Source organism: Ambystoma mexicanum, chromosome 10 (assembly GCF_040938575.1).
Source record: "Ambystoma mexicanum isolate Mex_15411 chromosome 10, UKY_AmexF1_1, whole genome shotgun sequence".
In the NCBI taxonomy this organism is placed as follows: domain Eukaryota; kingdom Metazoa; phylum Chordata; class Amphibia; order Caudata; family Ambystomatidae; genus Ambystoma; species Ambystoma mexicanum.
Window position 1 is genome coordinate 1,576,392,929 of NC_090932.1, and position 14,416 is coordinate 1,576,407,344.

Below are 14,416 nucleotides of genomic sequence, written 5' to 3' on the forward strand. Positions count from 1 at the left end.
AGGAACTTGACTGGTAGCTCCAGGGAACCCATGAGCATTTATGGCAATACCTGACATTGGATATTTCCCTCTCGTATACACGAACAAGTTGCTCCAGTGTCCACAAGAAAGGAAAAGGATTTTCCATCTATCGTCACATCGACCCATGGTTTCTCTTGGGGATCTGGTGTCACATAGAGTACTGAACACATCAAGTCACCCTGTGAGCTGTCCTATTGTGGATACAGGCCCATCCCCATCCCTGGGAAAGGATTTCCTCATATCACAGTTAAACCTCCAATTCTGGGTGTCAATACTTGTCCTGTGTTTGCATATTGCTGTGTCTGCATAGGGGCTTGTTGTGACTGTCCTTGTGGCAGATTCATCTGCTTTTGGCCCTGCTGTGGTACCTGTTGTACTTGCGGTGCTTGTGTCTGATAAGATGTGTGATCCTAGGCAAAGCCTTCTCTGGTCTGTGTGCTATATGTTGGAGGTCAAGCTGTCCCCCCTCTAGAGAACTGTCCATTCTGTAAATTTCCTTGGCTCCCACATATGCGTGCAATGTGTCCTGTCATTCCACAATTCCAACATACTGGAGGAACCCTCCTATTAGTCCCTCCTTGGTTATATCCCGCCTGAGAATTCTGGTTCTCATTCTGTGTCCCTTGAAACCCACATTTATTATTTTGAAATCTACCTCCTCTTCCTCTATAATGCATACTTCTGCCTCGTGGTGTAAACCCATATCCACCTTGGTCCATCAGGGCAAGCTTATTCGCCTGTGATGCACCCATTACTTCCTGCATTCCCAATGCTTCTCTATTTGTCAATACTGCTCCCTGACACATTTTGACAATTTTTTCTGAACTAATTTGCCTTCCTCTTTTTCATATTCTCATCCTTTTTTTAGTTTTTCTCTTGTAATAACCGACAATGGTGCACTGTCGTCAGCTGTATCTCAGTCCATGGCTTTGCTTCCATCCCTACTTGTTTCTTCATCTGCCTCTGTACTGACTCAGGCAACCCCTGACATAAAATGTGGTAAAATAATGCCTCTGTCTTTTCCCACGGCTCGCTAGTTTCAAGTTGCCATTTCTCCTGAATATCCTTAATGTAAGCAATAGGGTCTTCATCTTCTTTCATCTTACGTGTCATAACTGCACTGATATCTAATGTGTCAGGATAATGTACCCTGAGTGCCCTCCAATCATCTGCTCTCCAATTATTAAAGGGCAGTCCATCATGGGCTGTGTTTTGTGCAGTCACACTTGAATGTTCTCCTCTCCTCCATATGTCATCAGCCCTCTCTTCAAGAATGGCTGCCAGGAGACCTTTTATGTCCCCCATGGCCAACATATTTCCTCTTGTTATTTTTTCTAATTCATATATCCATTTCCCAGCACTGAGGTCAAACTAGTGAGCTTGCATTTCAAGTTATCCTTGTCCATCTGTGGCCATGGAATATATTGCGGTCTTGCTTCCCCTCGTTCTAAAACTGCATAAACCCCATCCTATAGTCGGATCCCACTATTAGCCTATTCATGTCATGGATAATCGTCCCTGTCTGTCTCCTTGTGGGTAAGGACCTTAACCTGCTTACATATGGTGGAGACTCTCCCTTCCCACTATGTGATCGTCTCCGGGCACGCTCAGGATATGCTGTGGAATCTGGTATTCTATCTTTAGGTTGTTCCAAATCTGACCATCTCACTTCCTTATCCATTTGCAAACTTCCTTCAGGGGCGCACACGCTCCCTCCTTCTGCCCCAAGACCAGACTATCTTTCCTCATCTGACATATCTAGTCCCCAACTAGTGTGACTATCATCCCCTTCACTCTTATCTAAGTTCAGTCTGCTCGAAGACAATGCTTGAAGTTCATCACTAAACAGGTTTCCCTCCTCACTTCATGATTGAGGTACTGGAGATCGATCACCATTTCCTCAAGTTCCATACTCGCTACCTCACCTTAACTATTGATAGATCTTATCGATCCTTTCTCCAATGTTTTCAGCATCAAATCGTTCTTCTTCTAATGCTACTCTAGCTACTGCTGGCATTACTTCTGTTATTGGAAGAATCTCTTCCACTCTGTCCCATCGTATTTCTGGGCTCTGCCTCATTTGTTCTTTACAAATGAGAGTGGCATCGAGACCTTGCTCTGTCCTTTTCCGTTCTATTTCTTCATCTCCTTCCCTTTGCTTTCTTGTATCCCTTCTAATTCTTTCATCTTCTTGCCTTCGTTCTTCTCCTCTCCATCCCTTCTTTCTTCTTCTTCCCTTTGTCTCTGTAATATTTTGTCTTAATCTTTGTGCTTTTTCCTCCTCTCTCTTTCTTTCCTTTCTATCCCTTTCTTCTACCGTTCTCTGTCTATTGTCGTACTTTCTTTGTTCTTCTGCCCGTACTTCTATTTTCTCTTGCTCCTCCTGCTATATCTGCTCTTGTCGCTCCCTGCTTTTCCTTTTCTGCCTATCCTCTTTCAATCTCTTCTCTTGTTCCTTATCTTTACTTTCTTGTTCGTACCTATCTTCTCTTTGCCTAACTTCCTCAATACTTTTCCCTTCTATTTTGAGTGATATCTGTCCTCCCATCCATTCGTTCTGTATGAGCGCTACCTCGTCAGCCTTATCTATCTCTCCTTTCCATTAGTTAATCCCCCTGTCTGTTTCTGTCAACACATTTGACTGCTCACTCTTTTCTTCCTTGTCCTGTATGATCTTATAAATCTCTTCCTTTCTCTTATTCTCCTCCAGACTGTTGTCACTAATATAAGTGGGGGTGCATATATCGGATTACTATACCCCATCGCTGCTCTCAATTCCTTTAACAGATACACCGCTATTTCTTCTGTAGCAACACCCTTTACTTCATTTGAGGTAAGGGGATCTGAGGGCTGTACCCCTTCCTTCTTATGCTGATTAAGCATACACTCATCAGGTGGCGGGTCTTCTCTTTCCTCTTGATACATCTTCCAGAGCTCTAAAATCACTAATCTTTTCTCTAATTTCTTCCCTGTGTATGCAACATACAAGTATGTGGTCATGTGTTGCAAAACCGCTTTGACATTGGTCCCCCTTGTGGCCATGGCATGAACATTTTATCTGCTGTGCCTTTTAACCATTCTGCACTATACTGTTTCAGCTTGGGCATATGCTTTGGCAGTGTCTTGCATAGGTGCGTAAGAGGAGTATATCCCATAATGACAAATCTTGCTTGACTGTTGATACTTTTCAGATTGTTAAATAAACCTTACACTTCGGCTTAAATCACCACTTTTCAATGTTTTTTTTAAAACAACAAATATGAGCATATACCATCAATCGCTACTAAAGCCTCTTATTTTAATATTCTGTATATTCTCTTAATTGGCAAATATATTCTCTTGATTGGCGTATCTGTTCTTTCGATTGGCGCCAATCATTTTGCTATACTCAATCACTGTTGCTCCTCACCTTTTTTAATTTTTCACAATCTCTATCACTCTTTGATAGTTTTACTCAACAAACAACATTCAGCCTAGTCAAACAGTACACATGATAAACACTGTGACCACCTTTTATCTCACCTTTATTTTATACCCTATACAGGGATTGAGACATCACATTACGCAATCCTGATTCCACATTTTATATTTCACTCTACCTCCACTGGGATTTGAGATGTCTCCTTCAAACTCCCTGAGTCAGGGCTTCTAGGCGCTACATCTTCTCTTTGCAATTTTCCCATTACTCAAAAATGATCACGACTCCGTCCCCTTATTTGCCATTCCCCTTAGTTTACTCACCATTCGTTAATCGACTCCAGGCCTTCGGTATCGACTGCTCCTCCAATCCGACCACTTTGCCTTCCATCTGCAGAGTGCCGACGGACACTGGGTAGGGATTTTGTCAAAGGGGTACCTGGCCACCATCTCGGTTCTTCTTGCAAGTTTATTTCTATCGGCCACTCTCTACAGGAAATTCTGCGATCTTCCAGCTAATGGGCGAGGATGCCTGATTGTCCAAAATACTGGAGACAAACTAGTTTGGATCTTTTTGAACCATCCGCACCGCTATCACATGGGTCTATGGCCCTTTAGGAACGTGCATGCAATGGATGGGCTCACAGAATTAATTCCAAATAACCGAACCAACTCATGAAGATGGCAAGGTACTGTTTTATTATCAATTATCTAAAACAGGGAGTTACAATGAACATCAAGAGACATACACTCCATTTGTCAAAACAATCTTCTCACAAAAATACATTTATATACAAATAATACATCATAGGTGATGTCATACTACGTGGTAAATAATATAAAACGTACTTGGGATTGGGATAGCCTTAAGGGGAACATCTAAATACACATTATATTGGAAATAGGATTGTGATTGGCTGCCCACTGTCAGGTGGGCAATATATGCCTACCTCTAAAACATGTAATCTTTAAAACCATTAGATATATGCTTTCTTATTGATTTCTTATTGGTCTTCAAACTTTAAGGTATTTCGTTATATGGACCACTACAATTGGTTGGCACTCTCCATGATTTCAGGTTATTCTTGCTGTGACACAATTATCCCTTTCTTATTCATAGGTTCTGTCTTACTAAAATACATGCTACTGATGTCCAGCTCCTATACAGTGGTGGCTTCACCTGCATTCTATTCACTACATATAGCCAGCTTCTAGGATGACTTAGTCTACTTTGCATTTCAACATCTGTACAATGATTGAACGGTTGTATCTTTGCAATACTTTGTGCACGTGTAATCTTCTTATGCCTGATGCAAGGGACCATGCCCGTTGATGTAGTGCCCCTGTTGTTGGCTGCAGGTCTGCAACCCTCCCTCAGACATGAGCCCCAGGACCTGAAGCAAATTCATGGGAGGGTTGCCTTGCAGCCGTAACCGCTGCAGACATTGGGGCCCACCACTGACTGGACTTGTGAGGTCACTCACCTTCTCCCTCTTTGAGGTATACCCATCTGGTTCAGCATCAAAGCCAGTTGAGTCCGAAGAGCCTGAAGAGTCTGCAGCACGACTGAGGATGGTCTGGAGCACCAGTGGGTTCTCATGCCGTACAACACCACGTCCTCCACTGGTGGTCTGATGCACCACTGACTCTTCTTCCTCTTGCCCCTCCTCTGCATCTGGTGCATCCTCACCTGCACATGGACAGAGAACGACACATCCAGCCATGTGCAACGAGACACATGCACATTAGCATCAAAGTGCACTGAGACAAGAAATTGCATGACACGCAGGCATCAGACATTGTACATTCACAAACTGTGAGCTGTAAGCAACGTTTGCATGCCATTTGCTGATTGGTGTCCCCCTCCGTCTCCCACTCATGTCCATGCCAGTAGGTGAACACATTGACATATAAAGGTGGCATAAAAGCACAATGATGGGCCATGCAACTGACATGTCACCACACAAATCAGGGGAAAGTAATACACATGTGACATTGTAATGCTGAATGACATCACATGGCAACAGTCAGCCACCCATAACCACACACACTGCCACGGTCAACACATGGCACACAAATCAGGATTAGGACAAAGAACTGGAGACATTGATGTCCTGAGGGAAGGTGAGAAAGGGGACAATTCCTCTGACTATGCTCAGCTGAAAGTGGGCCCTCTGGGTAAAGTCTGTGAGAGGGGATTCGTGCATGACAGCAAGGTCCACAGCCCCACAAGAGGGTGACTGGAGGGGGGCCATGGAGTGTGGCCGGAGTGAGGGAGGGTAAGAGGGAGCAGATGTCCCAATCAGTAGGCTCTCTGTGTCATTGAGGCAGACATTTGTAGCAGTACACCCTGCTTGTACAGAAGAAATCCAGTAATGCATGAGAGAGGATGAGGGGGAGGTAGGTAGTGAGGCTTGTTTGAGAGCTGTGTGTCATCTACATTATACTGGCATGGCCCTACCTTGTCACTTCTGCTCCAAACATGCTGGTGTGGAGGCTGGGTATGTGCAAATGTGGAGGGCATAGAACATCTCCTGAGACACAGTAGTTGGACATGGTGATGGTGTTGGGATGACCTCATGACCCATAGCCATACCAAGGTGGTGGCAGCCCTCAACACGCAACCCACCATGGAGGTGTACCACGCTGGCTGCCACTGGTTCAACCAGATGGAGCTGCGGGTACTTGAGAGGTTCTAGCCAGACCTCCACTCTCAGATCTTGGCCTGGAGAAGTCGTCTGGATGCCGCTGGTGATTACCAATGTGGGACAATGCTGTACGGCGTATGTGTGGCATGTAAGTTTGGAGATGCTATATCCGGTTTGTGGTTTGTGTGTGCTGTGAGAGGCAGCTAATTGCTGACTCATTCAGATTCTTGGCATTTCCGGCATCAGGCATTGTATAGTGGCATTTGGGTGAGTATTGGAAGATTGAGCATGTATGGCTTATTGAACTTCAGCACGTTTAGTGTGTGCGCATAGAGCAGGTGATTGGTCATGAGAGATGGGAACATGCTATGTTGTGGGCATGTGAGTGACATATATGATGTACAAGTTCATGCGTGGCACACCTGACGTGCAATTTGTTCACCGATATGTGTGCCGGTACATGTTGCTTGCTTGCAGGTCATGATGTTTTATGTGCACATTTTTGCCTTTGGTAGTGTGGGCAGGTACCCTCGCACATGGCTGCATGTCATTTTTGTGTTTGTTGTTCATTGTTTTGGTGGCATTGCCTGTTTTTGGAGATGTGTTGTTGGCCACTGTAGAATGTGGGTTTTGGACATGTGCATGTGTCATGACTGTGATTGTGCCTTCACTCATGCAGCATTTGCATTGCTGTTTGCCTGGGCACATACATGTGTGTGTGCATTGTGTGTGTGTCAGTTGATGGTTGGTACATGGTGCATGATTAGTCATGTTTATTTTGTGTGTGGCACACATCCATTGACGGCGAATACTGATGTCAATGCTTTTTTGTCCCAATTTTTAACAGTTGCTGCAGCTCGGAAAGGGGGCAGAGGCATTGCGATGGAGCATAAGGGAAGGGACAGAACTACCAATCCTAAGTGCACACCCCAGCCAGTGTGACTTCACTCCACATCATCTGAGGGTGAGTTTTCTGGGGGAGCGCAAGTTCCATTGGGCGGAGCTGCTGCGGGTATGTCCCAGGAGGTTGTTGTTATGGAGGACTCCTCAGTGGCTGCGTGCCAGGGTGCTGTGGAAACAGAGGGGCCAACCAGGAAGGAAGGCTCTCTGGAGATGGGTAGGGGGGCGGTGGAGGAGGAGGGAGGTGAAGGCCAGTGCACAGGGTTGGGTAGGGTCATCCAGGACAGTGTTCAGGCTTCACCCCTGGACCAAGGACAGGAGGATGTGCAGTGCACCGTGGAGGGAGCTTCCCAACCACATCTCCGTGCTCCATCTGGTGCAGCAATGACCACCATCGTGGATGCCTCCAACCAGACTGTGCCCCCCGATTGGGGCCACAGGGATCATCCCTGAGATGACGCACGCCCTGCTGGCTGGCTATTGCACGATGGACGGCCATGATTCAGATTGTTGTGAGAGTTTTGTGTTCCAAGGTCTCACTGAATCACAAATCGATGTCCCTCTACCTGGGTTAGCTGGCACATGAGCTGCTGTCGGGTGGCGTCTGCGTGCAGGCCCATTCAGTTTCCCCCTCCTCTACTACCTCCTCTGTGCCCCAGGTGTCCTTTGGGGGGCCCTCCTTGCCATTTTCCATCACAGCCCCCTCTACTCCAAGCGCACCCACACCGCCATGTCTGGTGGTCAGCACGTCCCTGCCTCAAGTGGAAGTCACAGCAAATACAAAGGTGGTGGTAGCTGTGCCTGACCAGGCACCTGCACAGGCATCAGTGGGACAGCTGACACATCAGGACAGTGCTGGTACTGTACCCCCCATGGTACAACATCCAGATGGCTAGGAGGTACTTGCATTGTGTATGCTTGGCCAGGCAGCGGCAGCATAGGAGTGGGCAATCCTTGCAGGGCCCATCAACATCGAGGAAGCAAGCGGGACAGCTACATGCAGTCACCTGGCAGGAGGAGAGCAGGTGCTTTTGCGAATTGGTGTGCGTCCAGATGGGCTTCAGGATGCAGCTGATGGCGGAGAGGCAGCGAGCGAGGATGGCACGGGTTGCTAGGACAAGGGCAGAGGTGATGGGAGGAAGGACACAGAGGTGGGTGAGTCGCCATACTAGAGGAGGCTTGTAGGTTTACGGAGGAGGATTGGAGGTTGAGGGAGAGCCTTTAAGCCATCCAGGAGCAAAGGGTGGCCCACCTCCAAGTGGAGGAGGATGAATGTGGCTCTGCCCTCGGATGTCATGAGGGTCTACTGAGCCTGCTGCCTATGTATATAGTTCACTGTGTTGTTTTTATTTTTGGACGTGGTTGCATTTTTACCCTTGGACGTTTCCCCCTTCCAAGTAGTTTGTTGTCATAGTGTACATATTTCTAATACAGTTTTATCTTTGTTCTTCAGACAGTTGTTGTAGTCTGTTCATGTGCTGCATATTGTTTGATTTCATTTCCTTATGCATTGGTTCAGTGACTTTCACAGGGGTTGTGACCCTAACTGTGGATGTGTGTCATACACTCATCAATAGTGTAGTTGGGGGGGGTTGCATAGCCACCTACCGACACACATCATGTACAAGCCAGTGGGTGCTCTCATGTCATACTGCACATCTGCCACTGGAATGCTTCATCATCACATGTGAGTTTTTTATATCAGGCTGCACACATCATCCATCTGCTTGGCTCACACACTGCTAGACTTCCTTCCCATCACCCCGACACATGGCTGTTCAGCGTGTGATAGTTGCAGGGCCTTGAAATGCTATGCATTCCTACCTGAGTCACTTCATTCATTGATTGATGCTTGCTACTCTGCCCTCACATTACATGTGATTATGTTATATCAGTGATGTCTTGGAATTGTGTACTACTCAGTCATTCACCTACAGCACTTTGTGCCATTGCAATTGCACATGGGCACAATGATACGTCACATTGAAATCCATGGCTTTACTGTGTCACATGTACATGATGCGTTCACTGTGTCGCTGGTGCTACATTATGCTGTCCTGTTGCTGTGCCACTGGTTGTGATGTACCAGGGAGTCCTGTGATGAGCTACACACATGGATGATTCTGCATCAGTGCCCCCAGTTGTCATGTCTATGTGAGGTTCTGTGGCCAGTGTAGTTCAAGTTGGTGGCATGCCAGTGTAGTTGAGGTAAATTGTTGTTCTACATTGGACTGGTAGGGGGGTTCTGTGGCAGGGCCAGTATGGAGTGTCGTCAGAGGTGAGGGGGGCTGGTGGGTGGTGTCAATACTTGAGTGGGATGCCTGGGGGTGGTGTCAGAGGTGAGGGGGGTTTGGTGGGTGGTGTCAGGACTTGAGTGGGCTTCCTGAGGTAGTGTTGGAAGTGAGTGGGGCTGGCGGGTGGTGTCAGGACTTTAGGGGGCTGCCTGGGGTAGTGTCAGAGGTGTGGGGGTGGGAGGGTGATATGTGGACCTGAGGGGGAGGCCTGGTGTAGTGTCGGAGGTGATGGGGGCTGGTGGGTGGTGTCAGTACTTGAGTGTAATGCCTTGGGGTGGTGTCAGAGGTGAGGGGGCTGGTCGGTGGTGTCTGGTCTTGAGCGGGCTGCTTTGCAGTCGGGGTATGGGCCAGCAGTTACTGTGCAGGGGCAGTAGGGGGGACGGTTCGCAAGGGGTGCAGCCGTTACTTACATGGGACCTCGTGCAGAGTAGCTGGGGTGCAGCCGTTACTTATGTGGGACCTGGCACAGAGTAGCTGGGGTGCAGCTGTTACTTATGTGGGACCTCACGCAGAGTAGCTGGGGTGCAGCCGTTACGTGGAACCTCACGCGTAGTAGTTGGGATGCAGCAGTTACTTATGTGGGACCTCGCGCAGAGTAGCTGGGGTGCAGTCGTTACTTCCTGGAACCTCGCGCAGAGTAGCTGGGGTGAAGCCATTACATACATGGAACCTCGTGCAGAGTACCTGGGGTGCTGGATGTTGTGTCAGAGGTGGACACTGCAGAAAGGTTGGTCTACGGCTATGTTTTTGGTTTGCGTGGGGGCGTGTTGTGGGTGTTCTTCGTGCAGCTCGATTCCCTTTGCGGGTCGAGTTGAAATGAGCGTTTGAATCCATGATTACGCAGAGCGTGCAGATTTCCTTCTGCGCGCAGGCTCGCGCAGAGTCATTCTCGGAACACAGGATTTGCGAGTCAATGTGCACAATTGCATGAATCAGGCCCTGTGTCTTCATCGCGGGGTGCAGTGTCCATGCAATGGACCAGCATCAGCAGAGAGGTGGCTGCAATGTACGCAATGTCCTCACAGGGCTGCACCTTGATCCTTCACCAAACCTGAGGGCTGTGGAAAGCTCCCTCCTCTGGAGGAATGTCACCCTTATCCTACTTCACTGGACACACCGTCCAGCATTCTGAGCAATATATAACCCAGTCTCCATGGCTAACTGCCCACATTCGAGCGCAGAACTTTAACTCTGGACCATCGGTGCCCGCGCGTTTCTACAAGTGTGGCAGGAAAGAGATCAGGCCACGACAGGTGCCAATTTGACCCTCCAATGTCTAACCTACTCCACAACCTAGTGAGTACCTAAACCAATGTTCTTGTCTGATACATCCATGCTCTATACTTAATATGATTAGGTGTTGCCATTTAACACAATGAATGACCTTGTACAGCAGAGGTAATGTATTCAATTGCGCGATGTTATGTTTTTCGATGTTATGTTTTTCGATGTCATGTACAACCACCCGGAATCCACGTACGAATTGGATGTTGGAGTATTTTACTAGTGAGACTAGTTTTGGAAGTTGGGAGTGCAATTATTTTTTAGGGAGATAAAAAGTAATTACATTCCCTGTGGGACGTGTCACGAGGCGAGAAAAAATAGATTTTGACTCTAAAATACATTTTTGCAATCCATACTTCTTTGAATCTAGAGATCCAGGCAAATGAAGATGGATGTTCACCTTGCAGTCCCTCTCCAGATGAGGCAGCAATGCTATCAGAGTGTTTCCTGCGGCCCTGCTCTGCTGCGTGAGTGGGAGCAGGTTGCAGTTTAGCAGGTGTGCGCTGTTTTCTATGTGTCTAGGAGTTTTTTTACTCCCTTTTATTTTTTCGTTTGGAATATTTGCTTGTATTTAGGGGGTAAAGGCAACGGATTCGCTGCTTATCGGTAGGTCATGTACCACAGTGCCTAATGTGTGGGGGTGTTTGCCAGGACTCTGCCTGGCACGGGTGTTGTCTCCGACTCACTTTAATTATGAAGTGGTGGTAGTCAGTGCACCCATCAACCACAATGAGCAGGTTCGAGCTGTAATGTAACCCCAACTGTGTCGACACTGTGGGAAGCGGCTGTGGGTGGGGGCAGCAGTGGTGGGGAACTGCCCACCACCAGTGTCGCAGGAGGGCTATAACATATTTGGGCCCTGGCACTTATTTATTTTTTAACGAATGCGACCTTTACATGCTTCTTGGCGCTTTGAGTCCTGTAAGAAAAGCCGGGTGGATAGATGTGGAGCAGGGTTGCTTTTTTGCTGAAGTGGTGATTTGTAGCCATTCTGGTCACCCACACTCTGGTGCGTGTGTGCATTTACATAATATGGGAAGTGTGATAATGCGTGCTCTGCATCGTGCTGGCGCAAGGGGGTCAGGTTGCTTGATAGTAGAAGGCACACCAAGACGTCATCCTAGTCTGGGTGGGCGTGCACTTGGACAGGCTTCGTCGTGTTGCTCAGTGGGTAGTGCAAAGGTGGAGAGGAAGCAGCGTATGCACAGGTGCTTGCTGCATTTCCGGGGTTCTTGGAATTCGCGCTGTGAATATTGATTAGCTGCAAGTGATGTGTGATACTGTACTGGATTATAGCCGCTTCCGTGAGCTGGAATATTCATTCATCGCGGGGGTTGGGGGTGTTTGGACACTTTGACAATACTCTCCATGCCTATTGCAAGGGCTGTCGGGTGAGCGCCATTAAATACATCTGATGACATCACATGTGTATGTACTTTTCATGAAATATGTGTACAAGGGATTCTTATTATAATGTTGCGAAAAAAGTGTCAAGGATCATTACAATAAATATCATACCCTAATTAGTGCATTGAAGGATGCATTGATATAAATAGCATTCTATTATGGGGTTCTATCTAGTATACTAAGCTACTCATGCAGAAACATAGCATTGTGTGCAGCGTACAAGATGAAGGTATAATATTCGTAATGTTAATATGTTGAATAATGAAATGATAATTGTTTTCTTAATAGATTTTTGTGTACTGTGAAATATGTAATAAGTAGCTAATAAAACCCATGTATTACATAATTGCATTACTATAGACAAAACACAAAGACACAAGAACACATACCAATATGGGTATATACAGGGAAAGTGAAGTTAGCAAAAAAGCACAAGTAGTAGCACAAACAATTCATAACCTAACTGATTATTTTCATGCAAATAAATGATTGCTCTGTTTCAAAGCTGCTATTTACCCTATGTATATGTATCACTTGATGTGATTGGACCCTAAGGAAAGTAGTGCGAGTACAATGTATACTAATATGACCATATACAGGGAAAGTATACATTCCAACAGGACAGACACGGGGCATGAACGGGGGGTGAGGGGGAAGAAGGAAGACACGGGGCATGAGCGGGGGTGGTGGGGGAAGAAGGAAGACACGGGGCATGAGCGGTGGGTGGGGGAGAAGAAGGAAGACACGGGGCATGAGCGGGGGGTGGGGAGGAGAAGGAAGACACGGGGCATGAGCGGGGGGTGGGGGGAATGAAGGAAGACGCGGGGGTGGGGGGTACAGGAGGGAGACACGGGGCAAGAGCGGGGGTGGGGGGTACAGGAGGGAGACACGGGGCAAGAGCGGGGGTGGGGGGTACAGGAGGGAGACACGGGGCATGAGCGTGGTTGGGAGGGAAAGATGGGAGACACGGGGCATGAGCAGGGGGTGGGGAGGAAGAAGGGAGACATGGGGCATGAACGGGGGTGGGGGAAGAAGGGAGACACGGGGCATGAGCAAGGGGTGGGGGGAAGAAGGGAGACACGGGGCATGAGCGGGGGGTGGGGGAAAAGAAGGGAGACACAGGGCATGAACGGGAGTGGGGGGGAAAGAAGGGAGACACGGGGCATGAGCGGGGGATGGGGCCCCCACCCCGGGGCATGAACGGGGGTGGGGGGGAAGAAGGAAGACACAGGGCATAAGCGGGGGGTGGTGGGGGAAGAAGGAAGACACGGGGCATGAGCGGGGGGGGGAAGAAGGAAGACACGGGGCATGAGCGGGGGGTGGGGGAGAGAAGGAAGACACGGGGCATGAGCGGGGGGTGGGGGGTAAGAAGGGAGACACGGGGCATGAGCGAGGGGTGGGGGGAATGAAGGAAGACACGGGGCATGAGCGGGGGGTGGGGGGGAAGAAGGGAGACACGGGGAATGAGCGGGGGGGTGGGGGTAAAGATGGGAGACACGGGGCATGAGCGGGGTGGGGGGAAAGGAGGGAGACACGGCGCATGAGCGGGGGGTGGGGGGAACACAAGGGAGACACGGGGCATGACCGGGGGGTGGGGGGGAAACGGCACACACGGGGCATGAGCGGGGAGTGGGGGGGACAGGGCACACACGGGGCATGAGCGGGGGGTGAGGTGGACAGGGCAAACACGGGGCATGAGCGGGGGTGGGGGGAATGGGAGGAACAAATGGAGCATCAGCGGGGGTGGGGGGAACAGGGGAGACACAGGGCATGAGTGCGGGGGTGGGGGGAAACAGGGCACACACGGGGCATGAGGGGGGTGGGGGGTAACAGGGCACACATGGGGCATGAGCGGGGGGTGTGGGTGGGAAAGGAGGGAGACACGGGACATGAGCAGGGGGTGGGGGAAAGGAGGAGACACAGGGCATGAGCGGGGGTGGGGGGAAGGGGAGAGACACATGGGGCATGAGCGGGAGGTGGGGGGAGGGGGAGAGACACACGGGGCATGAGCGGGGGTGGGGGAGAGTTGAGAGACACACAGGGCATAAGCGGGGGGTGGGGGGAGAAGGAAGACACGGGGCATGAGCGGGGGGTGGGGGGGAAAGAAGGAAGACATGGGGCATGAGCGGGGGTGGGGGGTACAGGAGGGAGACACGGGGCAAGAGCGGGGGGTGGGGGGTACAGTAGGGAGACACAGGGCATGAGCGTGGTTGGGAGGGAAAGATGGGAGACACGGGGCATGAGCGGGGGGTTGGGGGGGAAGAAGGGAGACACGGGGCATGAGCTGGGGGTGGGGGAAAGAAGGGAGACACGGGGCATGAACGGGAGTGGGGGGGAAAGAAGGGAGACACGGGGCATGAGCGGGGGGTGGGGGGAACACAAGGGAGACACGGGGCATGAGCGGGGAGTGGGGGGGACAGGGCACACACGGGGCATGAGCGGGGG

The 14,416-nt window shown here is 49.5% G+C and overlaps 1 protein-coding gene across 3 annotated transcripts in view; it reads left to right on the forward strand.

The window, feature by feature from the left end:
* The window catches only part of LOC138492612 (solute carrier family 2, facilitated glucose transporter member 9-like), a 552,106-nt gene that overhangs the window by 228,119 nt on the left and 309,571 nt on the right, over positions 1-14,416 (forward strand). The window contains exon 3 of one of the 3 annotated variants that reach the window (XM_069619904.1): positions 6,934-7,050. In XM_069619904.1, coding sequence (XP_069476005.1) covers positions 6,934-7,050 — 117 coding nt within the window. Of the gene's footprint in view, positions 1-6,933; positions 7,051-10,427; positions 10,577-14,416 lie in introns of those variants that run through there. The other 2 variants (XM_069619905.1, XM_069619906.1) reach the window with 2 other exon arrangements.